At 35.4% G+C, this 24857-nt stretch overlaps 1 protein-coding gene across 2 annotated transcripts in view; it reads left to right on the forward strand.

Moving 5' to 3' along the window:
• The window catches only part of LOC131074004 (suppressor of mec-8 and unc-52 protein homolog 1), a 77342-nt gene that overhangs the window by 23214 nt on the left and 29271 nt on the right, over nt 1-24857 (forward strand). For both annotated transcript variants that reach the window (XM_058010562.2, XM_058010561.2), the window contains exons 4-10: nt 3011-3059; nt 13479-13562; nt 13687-13790; nt 15241-15327; nt 15420-15473; nt 15978-16073; nt 24375-24502. In XM_058010562.2, the coding sequence (XP_057866545.2) occupies nt 3011-3059; nt 13479-13562; nt 13687-13790; nt 15241-15327; nt 15420-15473; nt 15978-16073; nt 24375-24502 (602 nt within the window). The remainder of the gene's footprint in view (nt 1-3010; nt 3060-13478; nt 13563-13686; nt 13791-15240; nt 15328-15419; nt 15474-15977; nt 16074-24374; nt 24503-24857) is intronic.

The following is a 24857-nucleotide window of genomic DNA, read 5'->3' on the forward strand; positions in this document are numbered from 1 at the left end:
AAGTGAAGCCTATTTATTAAAATAAGTTCACATTCAACAACTCCAATTGTGAGAATGTTCTGAATATGCATTATGACATATGGTGGTTGGTGATGAACATTTGGATCTCTTTGGCCTTGGCATATATTTGTTTGATCCAATCAGTATTGGTGCCAATTTTTTATTGTGTGAATAATGCTCAACTAAAAGCTAGCTGCCTAGAATTTTATGCATTGTTTGTTATGACTTGAATACTGTTTCGAGGCACCACTTCCTCAATGGCTATTATGAGAATGTTAGCAATATTTACAATTTATTGCCTTAAATAACATTGTCCATTTAGGGGACATTGCAATAACATTGATAATGACCAAATTTCTTGCATCCTTCCTTCCATATGAAACTATGGACATCCTTGTTTCAGCACAGAAATGCCATTTGGGCTTCCAGTGACTCCTTTATGAACTTCACCTTTTTTTTCAATATGGTGCTACAAACTTTTTCAAAACCTAGGCCCTTGAACCCTTTTGGAGCCTCATTATGCTTCCATCATTTGTTGTCAATATGGTGAGCAAACAACACTGAAAGCCAATCCATTTGCATAGAGACATCTTGCTATGTGTTGATTGGCAATTTCTTTAGACTTGTTCTGAAATGCCATTTCCAATAATCCCTTTGATCTCTTATGTGTAAAGGCTGCAAGTTGTTCCTTAGTTGTGGCAAAAAATGGGTGGCTCTTTACATGTTGAATATTAGAAGGCGGTGGAGGGGGCTTCATTCCTTAAAATCCTTTCTTTAACAAAGGATGATTTGATTTGTGGCCAATTACTTGATCTGCTTTTTTTGGCTCATTAATATATGCTAGGATTTTTGCAAGTTGTTCTCTAGTTGTGGCAAAAAATGGGTGGCTCTTTACATGTTGAAGATTAGAAGGTGGTGGAGGGGTCTTCATTCCTCAAAATCCTTTCTTTAACAAAGGGTGATTTGATTTGTGGCCAATTAGTTGATCTGCTTTTTTTGTCTCATTAATATATGCTAGGATTTTTGCTTTTGGAATAGATACACGTTTTTTTGGACAAGCTTTGCTGCCTAGTTCAGGGATGTGGCATAAATTGCCTTTCAGCCGATTGTATGAGCTTGAATATCTAATATCACATGCACTGCAAATCCAAACATAACCTCCACTACTTGGAATCTGTTATAGTGAACATATTTTCAAAAGGGCAAATTTGGGTCTATTTTGAAGCAAGTTCAGACCATGGAGCTACAACACATTGCCATTGTAATCCCTATGATAACAATTTCAGTAAACAACACATTCAAAGAATCGAAACAATTAAAAATATATATACATACAATTTAACTCATTTAAATAAATTAAGCATCTGTTATGTTTTCATAGACGAATGAAAACAAAACAAAATAAGAGAGTTCCTTTAAAAAAAAAAAGAAAAAAGAAAAAACCAAAATCTTGAAAAAAGTACACCTCTTTTGTGAAAGTCTTCTTCTGTCATTTCCATGGCAAATAATGGGCTCTTGCAAATATGTAGGAAAAAGAAACCAACCTCTTTGGAACCTTCACCAATCAATCTTCAACTCTATTCATGCAATGTCAAGTAAGAATGAAAATTCAGCAAGGAATAGGATGAATGATATTTTTGCTTTGCATTCATAATAAGGGAAATGACTTTTATCTTGTCTTCAAACTGTCTTTGATTCCATGTTTTAGGGTTGGGAAGGGCATTTTTGGGCATGTGGTTGAAGTCAAAGGTGAAATTAGAAGATTTTTTTCTTAAATAACATCAAAATTTGCCAGCTGGGTATGAAAAGCAGTGAAATTTGCTGTGGGTTTGGTTGGGTTCGTCCTGGATGGACCCAAAGTACTGGGATGTGACCCAAGATAGCCCCCAATGCAGACCAGATCCATTCTTGTATCCGGGCTGGACTGGATCCAAATTGATAGGCCCCAGGGTCTGAACTGGTTGCACAGGTATTTCTGGGTTTATTATTTGTGCATTTAGTTGAGGTTTTTATAGTCTAAAATTCCAAATAATTCAGTCATCAGTATTGTTTTGATTTCAAATAGTGTAGAATTAAGTCTTTAAGATGTTTCTGTTTTTGCTGTAGATTTTTCTGCTTGTTATCAGTTTCAGATTTGGCCCGTAGCATTAGAATCAGAATCACTTTCTTGACCTTATGGTGGACACCAACATATTAAGCATGGTGTAGTACAAATTTGGAGGTACAAACCTGGTGGGATTCAGAAAATGAAGATTGTAAAAAGTATCAGCAAACACCAAACAGAGTCTCAAATTGCTACCCAAATTGGGAACCTTAATGTCCATGGGAGATCTAAGATGTACTGCTTAATTCTTCTAGTGCAGATTTTAGACCTCCAATTTGACAGAGAAGATTGAAATTGTAAATCTCAGTAAGGAGTCTGTGGGGTATCCAATTAGACAAAGATATCACTTAATTTGCTTGCAGGAAAAGAAATGCAGGGGTGGGGCAGTTCTATGATCCTAGGCTGTATGTAAAAGTTTGGAGAGGGGAAATATTATCTTAGAACAGTGACTGTGGAGAACTTTCTGACTTCGAAGTGCTTCTTAGACTGATAAAAACCATCTATTATTCTGCTGCATTGGTCTAAAATATCACCTTACACAGGAAACTGTCTCTACAGGTCAACTAATCTATATACAATTTTTTTTACTGACTTTCATCTTCATCTATAAACAGGATCACAGGAAAGACACAACACTCTTATGCCTGGAGAGTATTTAAAAGGAAAAGCAATTGAATAAGAACAAATACAGATATATGAAACACACAAGTTAATATCACATTGTGGTACTCTTATGTACTGTATTAATAAAAATGTCACACTATATGATATAATTTTCTTCAGACTTACTCTTTAATTGTTGGTATTTAAATAACATTTATACATATCTTTCTACTCAGCTCTTTGTTTTATACTGTTTACAAATAAGCATTAATCTCCACGGTAATATGCTTTGGTATTTGCTAGGCTTATCACGAGTCATCGAAGGAGAAACGGCGGGCACAAATAGCACAAGGTGATTTATGTTATTTTGAGCTTTCTTTTATCTTTTTGTATCATGTTATATTTCAGTTGTATATCAAATTTAATGATGTACAATCCTTTCGGTAGTCTCTAGTTCGAATATTTGATAATATGTAGTTTCAAAGAAATAAAGAGGAAAAGTAGTATCCTCTGTTCCTTGCAAAACTTATGAGTATAAATATGTAATTGGTGGAGAGATAAAATTGACCAAATGAAGAGTTAAAATGGTAGCCATAAAGTTTTAATAGGAAGCAAATTGTGATTTCTCTTTGAACAAACCTATTAATATTGTAATCATTTATTTTCCTGAATGAATTGCAAATTTCATCTTCTATGTTTTTTAAAAATTTGTGAATTAGGAAACAGGTTGTGTAATATACTTGAATTATTGGTATTTGATCTGTGCCCTTTAAGTATGCATTCTGCTCTGCAGCACTGAAGAAATTTTCTATCAGATTGTTTTAGTAGGGATGGAAAAGTTGTGTATGAATGTTATAATGGCTGGTTTATAGTCTGGGTTTTATTAAAATAATATTATATCTATCCTGTAATGGTCATCTTAGTTGTCGACTTATTTAGCTTATTAGTTCGTTTAGTGTTTTAAGTTCAACTATTGTTTCTTTTATTAGAACATATAGTTAGCTTTTTAGTTTTTAGCTATATAGCTTTTTTTAGCTTTTTAGCTTCAAGTTGAAGCTTTAGTTGAATGGTTTGTTCTTTTTAGAACACTCTCTTGTAATTCTCTTTATATATGTTGTATATTCATAAATAAATCATTTTTTAATTATTTTTCATGGTATCAAAGCTGGTTGATGGAGTTTTTCAGAATTTGGCGAATTTTTTAATGAAAAATTTGTAGCCTTTTATTACCTGGATACAATTTCCAGAATTTTTTAAAGGTTTTTTTATGAAAACAAATCTAAATTGCGATTAGGGTTTTGTTTTCTTTTTTTTTAAATTATAAAAAAATTGTGGCTGTGTGGCGGAGGTCGAGGGCACGATTTTTTGTGTTTTGCGGCGACTTTTTTTTGTCCTCTCGTAATGACTGTTTGTTCGTGTTTGTATTGCGCGATTTTTTGCTTTTGTGCACCCATGGCTTCGCGACAACATGGTTTTTCTTTTGGCAGCAAGTTTTTTTTCATCGGGTGTCTGCGATTTTGTTTTACTTGCATGATCTTCTGTGGAGTTCTTGCGATGCGATTTTCGCATTTTTCAGCACCTGCGATTTGTCTCTGTTTTGGGTGTTTGTTTTTTCGTGTCGTGATTTTTTTTTTTCTCTATGCGGGGATTTTTCTGCGATCCTTTTCAGCACCCTAGCAGGCAGGGTTTTCGAATTTGCCCACGTTTTTTTTTTTTTTTTGGCGCGGTTTTTTTCAGTCCTCGTTAAATTGTTCGTAGGGTTTGTTATTTTTTCCTTAAAAATTATCATTTGTAATTCGTGATGTCCGCGTGGGATCTTGTTATTCTGGGGTTTTATTGTATTTTCCACAAAAACAATGATATGTAACCTCAAATTTATGGTTTTTTGATTTTTCTCCTAAAAATTGTGAATTCTCTTTTGGAGGGTTCTTGTTTTCAGAGTTTGATGGTTTTTCCACAAAATTGTGCTTTGTTGCAGTCAATTTTGGGTTGCACTTGGATTGCTGGGGTGAACATCTGCAACCGTGATATCTTGTAGTCTGTTTTGGAGTTGCTAGAGCAAACAATGCTCAATACTTTTTTGCAAAAGTTTTTGCTAAATTCGTGTTTGTTGCTTTTTGGAGGGTTTGCTGATTTTTCCTCTAAATCGTGGTCTTAGGTTTTTTTTTCCTTCTATAATTTGTGTGTGAGGATTATATCAGGTTGGACAGCTTCTGGTACTCTTGCAGATCCTGGGGGGGTCTTCGTAGCAACAAAGTGTTCTTTGCATTGCATTTGTGATCAAAAGACGTACAATTTCTTTTGTAGGGTATTGAGTACGATGACCATTAGGGAGGGTTTTAAAATAATATTATATCTACTCTATAATGGTCATCTTAGTTGTTGACTTATTTAGATTTTTAGTTCATTTAGTGTTTTAAGTTCAACTATTGCTTCTTTTATTAAAACACATAGTTAGCTTTTTAGTTTTTATCTATTTAGCTTTTAAAAGCGTTTTTAGTTTTTTAGCTTCATGTTGAAGCTTTAGTTTAACGGTTCGTTCTTTTTAGAACACCATCTTGTAATTCTCTTCATATACATTGTATATTCGTAAATAAATCATTTTTTCAATTATTTTTCAGTTTTCTGCTTAATGATATTCTAGGATTTTGGCCTTTGGCCTTAAGCCTAAAGAAACAGTGCTTCGATGTAATGGTTTGTATTCTAGGTGATTAACAATAAGAATGAATACTTTTGATGGTTGATCTAATGCTGTAATAACGAAGATATTCATTCCAGTTGCTAGTCCAAGTACAGGGTTGGGTATGGGTTCATTGGAATGGTGATTTTCACCCTAGGGTTTGATATGGCTGGGTACAACCATGTGCTATATCACACACCCATAATTTGCAAAAAAGAAAACAATACAAAATTGCAAACATAGTTAATACTTGATAGTATTAAAGCTAATTGATAATTTAGTGCGATATCACCACTCCCACTGGCTATATCTTGTGTAGGAGCCTCTTCATTGTCGCAAGTGATTGTGGCAAGTTGTGAAACATGTGTCCAATTTGGCATAATTAAGGGTTATATCCCAATTCTTTGTCGCCCCATGTTTGTAGTGGACATTCTTATGTGATAGGGGGTACAGTTTTGAATGCAAAGACCAAATCTTATATTTTTTTTTGGCAGCCAATTGGTTGCACCTAATTGAATGGATAAAGGAGTATGGATTCAAAATCCACGTAAGTGAAGAAGAACTCACAACCTATAGAAATTGGAGACAAAGTTAATATAGCATTTGTAATTATAAAATGTAATATATAACTGCAAAATGATAGTAAGAATGTTAAGGAAATGCTTACGTGTGATAGAGTTTTGATTATAAGAGGTTGGAGGAAAATAAAACCTTGTCCATGGAGGTACCGCCATGTATGGGCATCCGCCTTGTCCTTGTCTCAAAGAGCAGTAAGATTATGATTCTTTTACAAGATGAAGGTGTCAAACCCATTCATAATAGTATCCTCCACATCTGGATCTAAGATGATTCTTTGTAATGTAGTCTTGTATCCTTCAACAACTTTAATGTCTCTATATGGTGCATAATCTCGTATGCACGAATATTTCTCCATGCCATAAGATTGGGAAGACAATGCAAACACAAGGAGATGCAAGGGTGTTCATCTTGTTCAAGGCTCAACAATGATTCTTTTCACTTTGTTGGAAAATTACTTCTACATGGTCATTCTCCTTCATTGCTATTATAACCTTTATTTTTTCTATCACGAAGACCATGACAATGTAATGTCTCCTATTAGGGTCTGCTTGTTTCCCAATAATTAATCATACATTATTATGCCTTAAATCAGATTATTAAATCTAGTAGACAATAAGTATTAGTAATACAAGTGAGAATTACCATATTTAAGCTCCCAATCCTTTCCTAATTATCAAACCTAATGGAGGATGGGGAATTGCTTGCTAGGGCACTCGGAAACCATTCTCCACAAATAGGCCTGAGGGTTTCAGGAACACCCATCCATACCACCTCTTGACTCACCTATTTTGGGATGGAAATAATACCCTCCTAACAAAACCAACCTATCCCCATGAGGGAAAATAAAGAATGATTATGGATTAGGTCGTTATATGCTAATCTCTCGTGCATTATGAATATCTATGTAAATAAATGAAAGTAAGCATAATTGTCAAATAAATCTGGTTCTCCTATTGTTAACAAATATAAATCTTATTGGCATTATCACTTTTATACTTATATATAATAATTAATGAAACAGCCTATATTATAGGCCATAAATCTGTCCCTAATTCCCAATAGAATTCAAATATAATATTCTGTAATAAACATTAAGTTTATGGAAGAGATACAGCATACCAATCTGCTGTCACAATAACGGTTGCAATAATCTAGATGATCTGCCAGTAAATCAGTAATCCGTTCCTTTGATGATCTTCTTCTATTCTTATTAGATCACCTTATCTTATTCATTCTTTCCTCAATCCTTTTCCCCCAAGGAGGATCCTTTCTATGTAGCTGTTGAGAGTGTGAAGCATCACCTCTCTTCCCGTGGTGATGTCCCTTCCTAAAGGAACGTCTCCTCACCTGCTGACTCGTCATCCTACATGAGCTGTGTTTGGTGTTTAACAATTTTTATGGATCACTGCTTAGAATCAAGCATTTCTATTGTGGCGAAGATATATTATACTGTTTCCTTCATATTTAATATGGTCAGGCATGACAGTGGTATCTGCACAACTTATTTCCATATCATTGTGCATTATGACCTTTTATTTATTACTGACAGCACTGGCTTAATATGGTTTATTCCCTTGATTAATTGTTTAGGTAAATAGATGTAACCAGCACCTGATAATAATTGTTTTGATTAGTCCAAAAGAATGGTTACTCAAGTTTGTTTCTTTGTTTTGACGGGGATGTGACATATATATTTCTCCCAAACATAGCCAATCTATGTCAACAAACCTAATCATAGTAATGACAGGCATAGCAAACTCAATCTGTTATCTACATGTGTTCACCAATTTTCATGTAGGATTAACGATTTGAACTTTTGGGCCCTTTTTGAATTTGCCTGCCTTCCCCTGTTCTAATGGTTTCTAATGACCATGGCACTTACCTTAACAAATTCTCTCAAGATGATTGTGTGTGATGCAAATCAAGTCTCAACAACCTAATATAGTGTAAAAAATAAAAAATAAAAATTTAAAAGTAGATATATCACAAATTTATAATTAAAATTAATTGCAAACTTAAGGTAATCTAAAATAAATATTGAAATTTATTAAACTTACCTTCAACAACTCGAAATTGGAGAGGCTCTTTAAGATGCCTTGGGAACATATGATTGTTTGTCATGAACATCCAAATCTCCTCACCCTAAGTGTATATATTTTTCACCCACTCTATCTTTGTGCCAATGACCAAGTTGAGTGAATGGATGATAGATGGTGTCCACAAACAATACTTGTATTTTGTCTCAACCAATAAACTTGCTTCCTTACAATTTTTAGTGTTGTCCATTTTGACTTGGGCAACATTTTAAACTCCCACTATCTCTATTGACTCAATGAGGATATTGGAAAGGAAGTTTGCATCTTCCATTTGCTCCTCACAATCAACTGCTTAAAAAACAAAGCCCCTTTAGGGTTAATACAATGACATTTATTAAAGGTTGGTTTTTACAAATTTTCCATCCATTAGAAACAATGGACACTTATGTTTTAGCACATGAATTCTTGATTGGTTGTAGTAATGTCTCTATAAAATGTATTTTATGCCAATAAGGTAGTGTGCACCTTCTCATACTTGGGATATGCATAACCTCAAAGTGTTTGATTGATTTTTGACAACATTTCATGCCAATGTGATTATCTCATTAGGTTGAAAGGAATCTTATTGGTGTAATCTAATGCACAATGTGTTTATTTGCAATGTCCTTCACCTTAGTTTGAAATGGCTTACCTAGTAAGGCTCATTTGTGGGAAAAAGAGTGATCATTTCCTTGGGAAGACAACATTGCAAAGAAATGATGTGGGAAAGCCACTGTTGGAGATGCCCTTGTAGGTGGCTTGCGTGATCTTTCTTTGATAAAAGATGAGATCAAATCTTGTTCTATCACTTACAATATTAGCTTCCTCTTGTTCTTTAATATATGAGAGAATTTACTCCTTTGGCAACCCTTTTTGTTGGGCCCTTGGAAAACTCTATTTCCTTGGCTAGTCATTGTAGCTTCATACATTCGTTATTCCTTAGTAGCTTAGTGGTAGAGCAATATATCTCCTTTGCACAAGTTGGAGCCCTCCCACATTACTTAGCAAACACACACTATGCATTTGCGATCCTTAATGTTAAAAAAAACCACCAAGCTTCAAAAATGAAAAATAGCAACTTGGATTGATGTTGGAGGTTTTTATGTCTTGTGTTTGTCAAATGAGATGTTTTGTGTCACATTGTCCATATTTAGGGTTTCAAATGATGTTTTAGGTTTACTTTATGAGCAATAAATGTAATTTTGAATTTTCTTTTTGGAAAAACTTAAAAAGAATTATGGGTGTTTTAGGGGTGTGGGTTCATTTGGGTTTGGCCTAGGTATACCCAGGGTATGATCTTGTGTATCTTGTGGGCACATCTTGTACCTAGGATGACCTTGTGCCATGCTTGGACCCATGCTTGCATGTAGTACTATGTTTGGTGTGTATGGGGATGATGATCATTTTAGGACATAGTTCCATGAAGTTTCTTGATGGGGGGATGCTGGGACACGTGTTAGGGATGGGGTGACCAAGGGCCTAGATTTGGGGATAGTGGGTGGATGGCGTCAAAGCAACAGTGGGGCGCAATGTTGATTGCATATATTACTTGAAAAAATAGATAAAAAAGATGTATATGAATTACGAAAGAAACTTAGGCAAATTGGTAAAACTTAAATACTATTGAACTTTGAAATTTGAAGTGAACATTAACAATTAAACATTGAACAATGAAAATTTAAAATTTATATTATTTTCAAAATTTCGTAATGATTACAATGACTACAATGATGTCAAAATAACAAAAATGAAGTGAGGTGTGGCCTCTATGTTGGTATAAGCCACACCTAAACCAACGATGGACTGGTCCAAGAGGGGCCAGTAGCTCAGTGGTAGAGCACTCCAGCAGCGTATGGAAGGTCCTAGGTTCGAGTCCTAGCTGGTCCATGTCTCAACATGGTATTAGAGCCAGGTCCAGGCTAGGAGCCCCAAGCACACGAGAGGTGTGGCTTAAGGGGGGGTGTTGGTATAAGCCACACCTGAACCAACGATGGACTGGTCCAAGAGGGGCCAGTAGCTCAGTGGTAGAGCACTCCAGCAGCATATGGAAGGTCCTAGGTTCGAGTCCTAGCTGGTCCATGTCTCAACACTCTAAGTATCTCTAAGCTTCTTATCACTAGAATTGATAGAAGTGGACTCCACATGCTCAAGCTTCACCAAACTAATACCAACCAGCCTTGATTGTGTAACCGCAACATACTCATCAATCTGCTTTTGGCTCTACATCCCATTGTGCTACTGGACTCTCTTTGTACAAAAGTGTCTTGTGGTCAATGAGACACAAAGTACTCAAGCTTCTTTGCTCTCCTAGAGGAGAGTTTACTCCTCTTCAAAGAATGGATGAAGCTGTAAGTAGATCGGTTCCTCTTAGCAACATGAGAACTAGAAACCTGAGATGGCAATCGAATGGCTAGAATGGTAGTCAAAGAAATTGGTCCATGGCAATTCCACCACAAAATTGGGTTCTCCTATGCCATAGTTGACATATCCATCTTGGTTGCCTCAGAATAACCTCTAAGAGTGGCAAATTTTGTCTACTAAGTATGAATGATGCCAGCCTCTATAGGATCATACGTCTTTTCAACGGTCCTAAAGAACCTTGCCTTCACTTCAACATCCTATATGGGTGTAACTCTACCATGACTTTGCTTGTACTACTTGGGGTTCAATGCATATGCAGTCATGTGCAAAGTAGTGTTGAGCTTCTTCGATCTCCGATGAATGATTGGTTGAATGTGCTCATTGTAGAATGCTATTGTGGGGTTCAACAACCCTCATTTGGTCAAGCATAGTATCAATTTACTCATACACCTCTCCAAGGCTAGGTGCATTGGAATCCCCTTATCGAATGACTTGGAAACCTGGAGTAATGATGGAGACTATATATTTGGCCTCACCCCAAAAAACATCACCCTTCACTATATCCTTCATCCCTTGCCCTGTTTTGGACTTGGGCCACTAATTCCATTTTGCTGTCATGACCATTAATTACAATGCCTCTTGCAACTCAATCATTCTCTTAGAGAGAATGAAATATGATGCTTATCTAGTCTCAATAAGAATCAAGAATTCCTTCTTAGAGAAGGTCTTGAAGAGTGCATGTGAAGTGTGGTGGTTGTAGATAAACATCTGCACATTTCTACCATCATTGACCACTGCTTTGATCCAATCATTCTTTCCCATGTCCTTGTGTGCATTATTCATGGAATGCACATAACAAGGAGTCTACCAAAATGACTATAAGCTCCCTCATTTAATTTCTCTACTATTTTGTTCACATGGGCTGCATCTATCACTACTTGGACCACATTTTGTGGCCCAACCTCCTCAATAGCATCCTTGAGGATCTAAAACTGAAAATTGATCTCTTTGCGATGCCCTGAACAATCAATTGCCTTAAGAAAACATGGGCCCTAGGAACATGTAACCATGATATTGATGAGTGGATGATGCCCAATTTCCGTTCACCCATCCATGACTATACTACATCCACTTGCCATCCAACATTCCTTCATTTTCTCCATTAACACATTTATCTTGGAATAGTTCTTATCCAAGATTGTGGTCTTCAATTTTGTCTCCCGCGGTGGCACATATGATACTGTTGTACTTGCTACCATCGCCATCACTTCCTTATAATAAGGAGATCAAGCCACGTAGAATGGATGCCATTGGCAAAGAAGAATTTGCCAATGGCATCATTTGCATCATCCTTCATCTGTACATTGAAAAATTCAGTTATTAGTTTAGGAGCACCACTTGTCAACTTGCATTTCCCCCTAACCTCTGTTGCATGGACCTGTGAAGTAGAACTACTTGCCTCTGCAAAGTAGAAGTAGAATTGTGTGGTTGGCTTTGATGACCCATTAGCCTATGAGACAGAGGCAGATGCAGGTGCAATTGCATTGCCTTCACTACTGACACCCCATAGCTTACATATCTCAGCTCTGAATTTCAGGTTTGCTGGTCTCCCCAAAAACTCACTTCCTTCCACACCTTTTTCTCAGACATGAAGGAGGTGTGCATTAACTCTAGTAATGCTGCCCTGAAATTCAAGGCCACAAAAGTGGCATTTCCACAACATTGTGCCCAGATGTCCCAGGCCCGCTCTGTAATTTTGTTGCAAATTGTTTCGAAGGAGACTGTTAGCAGAATATGCCAGTAATGTGGAGGGGCAATTCATACTTGCAGCTACACTAGCCATGGAATCAGTGGTTTGGGTTTCACCATCATGGTCACCCCTCTCAGCCTCAGCCTCAGCTGCATAATTGAATTCAGTACTTTCAGTCTCAACCTCATCCTTGCTCATGCCAGGAGAATTCATTGTGACACTGCAATAAACAATATAAAATTTATAAGTTCATAATTTTAAAATTAAAATTCAGGCTATGCATGTGTATAATGCAAGGATTAAGAATTTAAGACACAGATTTTCTTTTTGGTTTTCTTACTTCAGATCGCACGAAGCACAGGAGCAGAAGATACACAAATAAAAATCTTTGTTATTAATCTTTGTCAACCAAGGATTTTACTTTTGTTTTTCTTATTTCAGGTTGCATGAAGCACAAAAGTAAAGGATACACAAAATTTTCATTCTAGTTTGACAATAAAAAATAATAAATTTGAACATATAAAGTTTAAACCGCTGATTTCAATTTGTAAATCACTAAATAAATTAAAAAAATAAAAAATATGGCAGCCATGTCTATGAACATGATTTTTAATTTTTTTTTTTTAATTTTCAAATTTCAATGTCGAATCTTGATGACAATATGAAAAATGAACAGTGAACAATGAATATGCATTTGCAGCCATGTCTATGAAATTATGAATAAAATAAAAATATGAAAATGAAACTAATAATTTTTTGCCTTCTTAAAACGGTTATAAAATCCTACCTTATGCTTGAAAAATCCTTCCAACTTGGTGTAGAAGTCCTCCTCTTTCTCTTCTTCTTGTTCCTCACCCCTCTTGCACTTGCAGCACTACACTCTCACTCTTTCACTCTTTCACTCCTTCACTCACTCATTTGCTTATCTTCAATCTTGCTGTTGAAATGAATTTGTGAGTAAAAATGGGGTGTTTTATAAGGTTTGGGAGGCATTGGTGGGTCTCATTAGCCATTAGGGACAGGCCTTTCGGCCTTTGGCATTGGTTCCAAAAAAAAATTTAAGTTTTTTTTTTTAATTTTTCACTTTTTGGGCATGTCGGCCATGGGAGATGTCTGGGTATCCCTGCCATCTCGACGCATCCCCGGAGGTGGTGGTGTAGTGGGGGAAAGTCCCCATCCCGGAAATGTGGGTATTTTTTGGGGCATGCATTTCCGCGGTTCACTGTTTTAGAACGACCTGGTAACATTTATAATATTAATAATTGTTCTTGGATCTGTTTAAATGCTCTTGGAGATTAACCAAGTCTGATATTTTTGGTATTACAGCTTTGGCGACAGAAGTAACCGTTGTTCCACCTTCAAGACTTATGGCTTTAATTGGTCAAGCTTTGAAGTGGCAGCAACATCAAGGTTAATAAGTTTATCTGTTTCATTATGTTTTGTCTATTTTCTAATAAATGTCACTCTAGAATATGAATTCAGTAATTCATGGTATGTTGCATTTTCTGAAGCATTGCATGCTGCTTGTTACCAGGATTGCTCCCCCCAGGTACACAATTTGACCTTTTCAGGGGAACAGCTGCAGTGAAGGCAGATGAGGAAGAAATATATCCAACAACACTGGGACACACTATAAAGGTAACAGTATAGTAAACCCCGTGTTAAGGAACCTAGCAAACCAGTTGATTCCTAGCTGGTCTTCATGTACCTTTATTAGATACCAGAATGCAGCAAACATCTTTATCTTTCCTAGAAGCATAATCTTTTGATTATGTCATGGCAACTAAATTGATATCTTTTATATTACCTGAACTTGTGTACTATGTTTTTCATTGTTACTTTATTCTTTCAATTCTTTTCCTGTCATATAAAGAATCACTTTTAAATAACTGTTTGAGAAATTTTATCTGGAGATTTTTAATAACTTTGATGGTGTATGATAAAGGCTTTCAGGGCCCTTTTACATTACTACAAAGTATGTACTAATGAAGCACACAAGTCTGTAAAGAGGAGCATATCCTAATGAGATTAAGCATTTTCATGTGCCTTTATTAGATACCAGAATGCAGCAAACATCTTTATCTGGCCTAGAAGCATAATCTTTTGATTATGTCATGGCAGCTAACTTGATATCTTTTATATTACCTTAACTTGCGTACTATGTTTTTCATTGTTACTTTATTCTTTCAACTCTTTTCCTGTCATATAAAGAATCACTTTTAAATAACTGTTTGAGAAGTTTTATCTGGAGATTTTTAATAACTTTGATGGTGTATGATAAAGGCTTTCAGGGCCCTTTTACATTACTACAAAGTATGTACATGTTTATGAAATCAAAATTTCATTTTTTTCAACGAATTATGGCAGATTGAATTCAGCATAATTCCCTTATTTTTTACATTTGGTTGATTTGATTTTGGTCTTACATAAATGTTAGGAATAAGTAATAACTTGTAAGATATGTTTCTAAAAGAAACTGACATTCCTGAGCAATGTAGATTAGATCCAAAGAAGGGCAAATTTAGATCATATAAGTGCAAAATTCGCTTCAAGAAGCAGAAATGGAAACTTGGAAACAAAAGAATGGTCAAGGCTATACACTCAAGAAAGAAAGCAAGATATTTTATACTGAACCAACTGAACTGTCTGTCTGGAATCATGAGAGTATATACACTCAAGAAAGAAAGCAAGATATTTTATACTGAACCAACTGAACTGTCTGGTCTGGAATCATGAGAGTATCAGTATAATTTTATTTTTGAATTTTTCTTAGTTTTCCTTTGTTACTCTTAATAGGTGGATCTTATGACTCTGAAGGATTTGATTACATCTATTGTTTTGATAATCTTGTCTCAATCTTCTCAATTGTTTTTTGCTGAACCTCACTTATAAATTTTGAACTATGGATACCAGAAAAATTTACTGTCAGCTTGTTCACTTTTTAGTTTTTACTATTCTTGATGCCGATGGGGTTGTTTTCATTTGAAATACACATTGCATTTTGTGCACGTGTACTGGATTGTAGTAATGACTAAATATAGCTTTTTCTCATGTCAAGATTAAACTTATTAGCTTTCTATTCTCGCAGTTTGGTAAGCAAAGCCACCCAGAATGTGCTCGCTTCTCCCCTGATGGACAGAACCTTGTTTCGTGCTCAGTTGATGGATTCATAGAGGTAGTTTCAAACAAACATGGGTCCTATTTGTAGTTCATTTATGATCATTTTTGAAGACTGGAATGATGAATTAACATTATTTAATCTATCAGGTCTGGGACTATATCAGTGGAAAACTTAAGAAGGATCTTCAATACCAAGCTGATGTAAGAATTAGACAGTTAGTTTAAATGTTTTGTGAAGGGTACGGGTGAAGTCTTGCTTTTTTGTATTGATATTTTGGTTTTTATCAGCATTGATTGGACTAGGGTCATTGAACATATTTTGTAATGATAATTATATGCTCTTAGAAAGTAGATGATGATATCTTCAAAAAGTGGAATCCTGAGAGTGTGTAGCCTGAGACAAGTTTGTAATCTTGCAATGCACATTTACCAAAGTATAATGCATTAGCTTGTTTTTGTTGACTTCATTTTTTTAACCAGGTTAATTGAATTTCCAACCTGAGACAAGTTTGTAATCTTGTAATGCACATCTACCAAAGTATAGTGCATAAGCTTGTTTTTGCTGACTTCATTTTTTTGACCAAGTTAATTGAATTTCCAATTACTTTTATCCATTAGAATTCTAAAAGACCATGTCGTTTTAGTTTGCGCTGTGGTTATTTTCTTCACACTCATGGTCTTGACTCTTGACAATTTGGCCTCCAGGATGCCTTTATGATGCACGATGATGCAGTTCTTTGTGTTGACTTCAGTCGTGATTCAGAGATGTTGGCTTCAGGTTCACAGGATGGGAAAATTAAGGTATGTTTGTTAAGAGCACTGTAAAAAATGGTAATGTCCGGCTTATTCCTTGTCTTTCAATTTTTTTGAACCTTATTGTGGAAAATTACTGATATTCAAATCCTTGAGTTTTCCATATCATTATTTTTTAGTTAATGATATATTCTTTCTGTTTGACACATGTATCTTGGGCACTAGATGGCCAAGTCTGTATCTCATTTGTTGCTGAATTTACAGAAATAGATATATTTGATATCTAGATCCAAAATATATATATGATACCTAGATCTGCCTCCCACAAAAAAAATATAATTTTCACTGTTGGGGTGCCTGGGGCAGACCCTAGGTTAACCCATGGGTTGTCCTGACCCAGAACTGGGACCCGAATTGTATTACCCAGGCATGGCGACCTATTCAAGAGGACCCAGTAAAATAGCTAGAAAACGTATTCAGAACTCTAGTGCTACTTCTAATGAAATCCACAGGGTCTTTAGTTTCCCAAGAATGCAGTTGCTAACAATTGCTCAGATCTAATTATCCAGTTGGATTAACAGAGATGAGGATGCACATTGAATTACTTCAATGCATATTCATTATATATACATCACATGCTCACTCATAACATACAATATTACACAAATACGCTTGTAATGGGTGTTTCTTTTTTTTCGGTAATTGTAGGAGTGTGAGGATTACTAGGTAGGTTTGCAAACATCACATTACATTAGTCTACTGGTTGCTCACTCAATATTGATGTTGCTGTTTTACTCAACCATGAAAACAGATATGGATTTTGGTTCTGATTTGTATGTCCATAATTACTGGATACTAATTACTGTGTAGCCCTCTGCTATTATCAGTTCTGTCTAGACTAAATAAATTTCTGTTGGGCTCTTTGCCAATCTTCATCTCACTGTCAATTCCAATACATATCTTTGGCTTCTGATGCCATCATGACATCTGGTGAATCTGTTGCCGTAGATGATATAGCATTTTCTGTTTCTGGGAAAAATGATCTCCATTATCTTACCAACTAGCTCTTGGGGTGTCAATAAGTGCATGGGGTTGATCTTGGAGCTCTTATGGACCATTACCTGCTTCCTGGGGGTGTATGTATATTTTTTTGTTACGGTTGGACATCTCACATTAGTATAGACTCAGCACACTTCTTATCTCATTATATTTTGCAACTTGTTATATTTTTATATTTGTTTATCTATCTTGATTCTTTTTCATATTTGAGACAGATGCCCCCTGTTTTGGGTGCTCTCATTTTTGTTTATCTATTCTGCTCTAAATTATTCAATTTCTGACTGATATGGTTGATAGCAATCAAACTCAACAAGTAATTCATCTCTCTATGGCAGTCCCCTATTCTTTTGCATTTTTTCTAGGAATGTGAGGTAACAAAATGGGAAGTGATAGACAAATCATGGTTAGAATACTCATGTTGAGTTTCACTGAGCAGGCCAATAATTAGGATTTTAGGATGCCATGTCTTGTGGGAGAGTCTATGCTAATTTCTATGTTTTAGGCAATAGTATGAATTGGCTTTCTGGAATTGTCAATGAATACGTATTGCATATAATGCCAAAACTCATCTGAAAATAGCAAATGTAGCTATGCCCTCAGAATACCATATATTTAAAATGAATTACTATCTGTTTTGCTTTGTAAATCTTGGGTTTGGTTATGGGCTGACATTGTTAGGCCTGGAAATGGAATGTAGAAAATATTGACAAATGAAATGCATGTGAATTAGACGATTGAAAAATATTCAATGAAAAATTCACCATTCATGCATTCATTCAAATAAGATAAAATGCACACATCTAACGAAATAAAAATGACTTTTCAGTTCATCTTCTAGATGACTTCAACTTCTAGTGCAGCTAGTAAATATAAAATATAAAATATTGTCCTACTGCTCCTAGGATTATGTACATCATTGTTACATCGCCACCCCTTAATCTATAGGGGTAGTGGTGAAACCACTGTTTGTGTTTCACGTTGGGCAACTTATTTATGGGACCTCTTTTTCTTGATACGAAGCCCTAGTATTTTGCACAAAGTTTTGCTTGTGTGATTCCCTTCTACAGTTTTTCAAGAACCAATATATGGACTTGGTTTTTAGACTTGAGTTTGTTTTCTCAAGTTAAGTCAGCTTTCCATGATGCTTTATTTTGAGAGAATACTGTGCATCCATTTGCTATGAAATTTTTTACCACCATTTTCTTTTGTGATGAAATTTGCAGAAGAAGGTTGTTCAACTTTTGTTTTTGTCACGTCTGAGTGAAAATTGGAGAACCTAGGTTGATAGTGCCCATGAGTAGTCCAAATGTGTGCTGACTGCTCTGTGTGACTCAAAGACTGGATAACCCAGGTTGATTTTGTCAACGAAGTGTGTTGAAGCATGCACAAATGACCTGACTTTCTATCAAGTTGAAACTGTTTACCGCTTGTCATCCACAGTTGTGTCAAATGAAGACACGTGTTGATACATAAAAAAATGCTCTTATGGTAGGAATATAATGATCTGCTCCATTGCACAATCGTCAAAAACCAAAATGAAGTGTGCAATCTTAGGTGTTGAGCTGAATATTACTTATTGAGATGCTGTTGTGATAAATGGCAATATGTTGCAATGATAAATTGTTAACGGATAACATAAGGAATCTTCAAGTACCATGCTCAAATAACTCGAAATCTAGATCTTGATGTTTCTCTTAAGTACCATGCTGGAAGAAACCAAAATCTGAATCTTGATGTTTCCCTTGTAAGATGAAAGTGGAGATTTATTGCAATGGCCCCGTTGGAAAGAGAAAATGAACTTGTTTAGAGATGCACAACTCGATGCCCTCACAAGTTTTCATCGTACTTCTCCATTAAGCTATCCTTTTGGGTTTTCAACTTAATGGGAAGAGTTCTAAGTTTCCCTTTCGGGTTGTCAACTTACAAATCAAGTACAAAGTATAATCAACAAGAGGTAGTATCCATGGCTTTAAACATTTTGTATTGAGTTGCATATTTGGCGATCTTAGTGTGCTCATTATCAATATCCAAATGGGAAATCGTAGGTTCAAAAAGTCAACCCTCATATTGACATCAAAGAGATAGAGTATAATCATCCTTTTGTGGGAAATCAGTGCAACTCTACAAGATTTTTAGTAATTTGTCAGTCAATAATACAAGTATCAGTATTTGCAATGCTTAGCTAATTATCAATTAGGTCGACTATAGCATTTGCAATAAGAGTACACAAGCTCAACAAGCTCTCACACCATTGCTCAAAAATATCTGTAATGTTGAATTTTTTTATCAACTGGATCATTAACAACATCCACATGAAGAGTAGATGAGCCATCATTTGAAATGGTGGATTCGACAAAAGGCAAGTCTCAGTTTGTCATCTGGAATGATCTATCCACCCAAAATGCATGACTCATTGGTTTTGTAGATTAATTTTTGACATAACATTGTTTTGCGAAATATGTGTTGACCACATGATAGACAAGGGTGGAGATCAAAACAATCACTCAAGATTTGTCCTTGACTGCCACAACGACAACATGTTTGGACTTCATGGGTTAAATTTAGTGCAAGATGATTTTGTTTGTCTTGATATGACAACTTGTCAATTTCACAAGGCCAACCAATAGATGAAGACTCAATCAACTTGACTATTTTTCTGAATAATTCTGGACACAAATTTGAGAGGTTTGGAATATTTTGGTACATGGAAATTTACAATACTTTGTATAACTTAGAGCAAGATGATGGTTGTCGGTTTATGTTGTCTCCCAAATCAGCAATGGGAGGATTGACAAGTATTGTAATGATGATGGGGGTTGACAGCTTGCTTTTGGATTTAGAACCAACAACATTATTTGTGGCACACGAGGAAGATCAACATTTTTCTTCAAGGATTTTTTCTTTTCCAGCCTTTGTATTTCTTGAAGAAGGAACATTTTTTCTTATTTGCAACATGTTATGTAATATAGAAGGGAGCTTAATACTTTTCTTCAACGAATTTTTGTCTTTTCCAGCCATTTGAGTCTAACTTCTTAAATAAGGATCACCATTGTTAACATCTTTCTTCTCTGTTGAGGCATTGGATGCTTGTTCTTGTAGTTGATTTTGCCCTATATTTGGTTCTTGCTGCGACAGCTTGTAATGGTTACAAAATGGCATGAATAGAGGCTTGTATTGTTGCCAACATTTTAATATTATCTTTGCTTCCTGTTTGTTATTGACATTGTTTTGCAAAGGTAACATGCCATTGACATATAATGCGGACATGATTACAAAGGTTACACACTTTTGAGTTGGTTTCCACTAATAATGCTTGGAGACAATGCATTTCACAACACCTTATAGCTTTTACTGTCAGTGGAGATGGATTGTTTCCTTATCACTCCAATGGGTTTCCTTTTCTGTATATTGTTAGACTGATATACCAAACCTCTTGATATGCTCACCTTTTCAATCTACTTGTTGGCATGTGGAAGAAGCTCGTCCTTTCAACATACCTGTCGGTACATGAAAGTGGTGTTAAAGCAGGTGAGGGTAGAGAGGTATGTGGCACATAGGCAGCATGTGAAAATGATTCACCGTATCCATGACACATGCTTAGATAGAAATCGAACTTTTTCTAGTGAAGATTTATGTCTTACAGTAGCGATGAATGCGTAATAGAGGGAATGAAAATGATAAATGATAACATCCCTTTTGTCCCTGAAAATTTATAGGGATGAAGCTATAGACGACGTTGTTGCAGCTATATTAGGCATTTGTTATAGTAGTTCAATTGTGATGGCTTAATCTGTAAATGTGAACGGGGGTACCTCATATACCTATCATTATAATTTTTTTGGAGTTTGTGAATCTATTTTTTAAAATTCTAAACAATCTTCACTTCCATAGAAAATTTCAGAATATTTTTTACATAAAAGCAAGTGGTCATAAGCCAAATTTGGCCTCTATATGCAATGGTTATGCTGTTTTGAGACAAGAGACATCCTTCTCCAATGTAATTTCAGCAAACTGTATTGATTTTTGGGGATTAGATTTTATTAAGTGGATAAATCAGACCCCTAAGAATTTGTACTCGTTGGAGTCGTGAACGAGTCTAGTTTCCAAAAAGTTAAATCTCAGAGACAAATTTGACCTAATGACTTGTATATGATAGTAAACACAGACATAGGTATTGTTTTTTCTGTTTTTAGATAATTAATTCAAAATTCTCAGTTTTGAACAAAATGAAAGGGGGTAAATTCTGAACTTTAGAACTCTTGGAAATAAAAGGGCTTATGAATTAACACTGTCCAAACCCTTTAATTCTAATATGAGATGTGTTATCCTTGAACAAAAGGAAAAATGGGCAATTTTGGAAAATAAGGTAGAGTATTGACCAAAATTAAACCAAATAACTCAACATAGCAGACTTATCTTGCTTCCAGCAAGTTGTGGCAGTCCTCTCTTGCTTCCAACAGTCCATGGCAGTCTACTCTCGCTACCAGTAGGTTATAAGAATAGTAAAAAACATCTTATATTAGCATAAAACAGTAAACACCTTCAAAAACATCTTGTAACAGAAAGAACACCTTATATCGGCAGAGAATGCCTTGTAACAGCAAAAATGCCACAAATAGTTCCTTCAAACAGAAAAGATGCTTTCAATATTGCCTTTTGAACATGGAAATGACTGCAAATTTTGTAGGTTAGGGAATGTGGCTCTGATAGATATGGCATGCTGTTCTGATTGAATTTTTGTATGGGAAACATATGGAAAGAGGAATTTTGAGACATTGAAATGATAATTGATTTTTATTAACAAAGAAGAGGAATACTCCTTTTATAAGCAATTATAGAAGATCTTCTATTGGTAGTGGGCCAGCGTCCCTCGCAGGGATTTGCGACATGGTTTAACAGCCTCCTGTGGATTCTATAAGTCTAGTGGTTGTATCAGGCATTGACAGGTTGATCTTATGGTGCAACGACAACCGTAGCTTGTAACAAGTGGTATCAGAGCGTGGTCACAGGTTCGAATCACGCAGGCCGCGACGAGTGACGCTGGGAGGGGGATTGTTGGCAGTGGGCCAGCGTCCCTCGCGGGGATTCACGACATGGTTTAACAACCTCTTTTGGATTCTATAAGTCTAGTGGTTGTATTGGGCATTGATAGGTCGATCTTTTGGTGCAACGGCAACCCTAGCTTGTAACACTTCCCATAACAGAAACAATCAAGAACTAAAGATAGAATAGAAAGATTCTAAATTCTAACTGACTGATTACATAATAGGAAGTTATGAAAAAGTAAAAACTAACTAAACAACTTAAATAACCATTATAAGCTAAATATTACAATATTACTTTAATAGATATATTGTGTGAGGCTGGAAATGAGAATTAAAGCCAAAGAGAAATAATGTAGATGAAAAACGAAAAAGCTTAAGCTCTGTAGAACTTTCTCTGAAGCCAATGTCAGGCCTGGTTATGGAATATAGGAAATATTAACAAATGAAATGTACGGGAATCTGTAATGTCACCTAACGGGACCCTCTTATATTCTGACCTAGAATCACAATTTTAGTGCATAGTAAATACAAGAGAGGGACACTATTGTCAACTAAAACTTAATTGGAACCTGCACAGCAGGTTGGTCAACATTTCCATTATGTTATGATAGATCATATATTCAACATTCTTTATATATTGCCCAATTTATGTGAAGGATTCAACAACCCTTTATCTCCCCACACCTGTCCCCATTATGGAGCTCAAGGTGAATCACACAAGGCGACTCGAGTCTATCCCTCTCCAACAAGCCCAAGAGCACGAAGGACCTCGTCAACTTGGCCTCTTGGCCCACACTGGGGGTTGGCATACCTGCTGGAGCCTAGTGCTCTTTGCTTCCTTGTATTCTCCCTCCATAATTGGATGGTGAGATTGAAAGGCATTACGGACTCCATCATATAATTTACTTAATGGTCATATGAACAGTTAGTGATAGAAAAGCCTTATTACACTGTCATACATATTGCAGTCTATATTAATATTACTATTAAATTCTGCATAAGAACATTATCCGGCGTCATATATTAAGCATACAAATTAAACACATCCCCATGCATACCACCAAGAACAAGGATGTTACTGCCTGTAACTTAATAACAGTTCTGATCTGAACTGATTGATGCTGATGTCACTAGAGGCTTTTGATTCTTTTCCTATATATATATCAATGTGAGGGAGAGGTCACACCTCTTCATCATGTATGTCCTTTGGCAAGAGACACACTCTTTCACCATTAGCACCCTTTGAAAGAGTGCAACTCTTTATTATTTCTGCCCTTTGAAAGGGACACAACCTTTCACAATCAGATCTGCACTTCTTATTTAAATCAGATCTGCACTTCCGATTCCCAAATTAACCCCCCCTCAAATGAGGTTCTCTTCTCCCTTTTATATCTCATGTTTGAGGGAGTCGCAACTTTTCATTTATGTATTTTGACCATTCATTAACTTAATTAAATTTTAATTATATTTAATTATATTCTTTAATATTTTAATTTAATTTTTAATATTTTAATTTTATTATTATTTTTATCATTAAATTTTATTTCAAAGACATTACAGAATCAGACAATTGCAAAATATTTAATGAAAGCTTTACCATTCATTCATTCATTAAAGTGAGATACAGTGGACATATTTAGCATTATGAAAATGACTGTTTAGTTCTTCTTCTAGACGACTTTTGAACTGTTCATCTTCTTGTACAGCTTGGAAATATAAAACATATAATATATCCTACTACTCCTAGGATTATGTACACTATTGTTACAGCCTTTAACACATTGTATTTTAAACTTAGATCTTATATTAGTGTAAGTTTTGTTTATAATAGCTTCATATTCTTAATATTTATAAACTTGGGTTTCATTCAAATGTACCCCAGTAATCTGGTTCATGCTCAATTATTCTGCTTAGTCATTGCATGACCACCTTGTCAGATTTCCATTGGAGTTTTGGGCTTCATATTGAAGTGAGGGAAATTTGAACCTAGGTTATGCCATTTCTATTATGGTACAACTTGTGGGACAAAATGAATGACTAGATCGATGGCTTTTTTGGGTTAACATTTTGGTATGAGAAATAAAAGTTTAATTAGAAGAATAACAAATATATTTCTTAACTAGTGTGCTTCTTTATGTTCATATAAACAAAATTTCAGTAAACGGCTATAATGGCATAATTTACAACTTGGATCATTTAGTTTGGTTCCTCATCTTGAGAAACAATATTTTCTCATCTTATACAGGTATGGCGTATACGAACAGGTCAATGCTTAAGGCGTCTAGAGCGTGCACATTCTCAGGGTGTCACAAGCCTTGCTTTTTCTCGTGATGGAAGCCAGCTTTTAAGCACATCCTTTGATGGGATTGCAAGGTTGAATCGTAAATCCTATTCTTTGGCTGTTTTCAGAGCACCTTACAATAGTTTTTTGTTATACGTTATTGTCTTTCAAAAATAATTAGTTTAAAAAAAAAAAAATCTGTAAGTCAAGAATTTCCTTTGTCCAATTCAAAGATGAGTTTGTGTCAGGTTTTTATGTTATTGTTTTCAATCTATTAGTAAAATATTAATGTATGCTGCAAATTCAGTTTTGTTGCTTAATGCAATAGGATCATTTTTTTTTTGGTTTTTGGCAAGATGTTAAAACTCTTTTTTATGCTGATACTTAATTAATTATAAGCATCTTAAATTAGCGTAATCTTTTATACTTACAAAAATGAAAACTCTG

This window comes from Cryptomeria japonica, chromosome 9, assembly GCF_030272615.1.
Source record: "Cryptomeria japonica chromosome 9, Sugi_1.0, whole genome shotgun sequence".
NCBI classification, from domain to species: domain Eukaryota; kingdom Viridiplantae; phylum Streptophyta; class Pinopsida; order Cupressales; family Cupressaceae; genus Cryptomeria; species Cryptomeria japonica.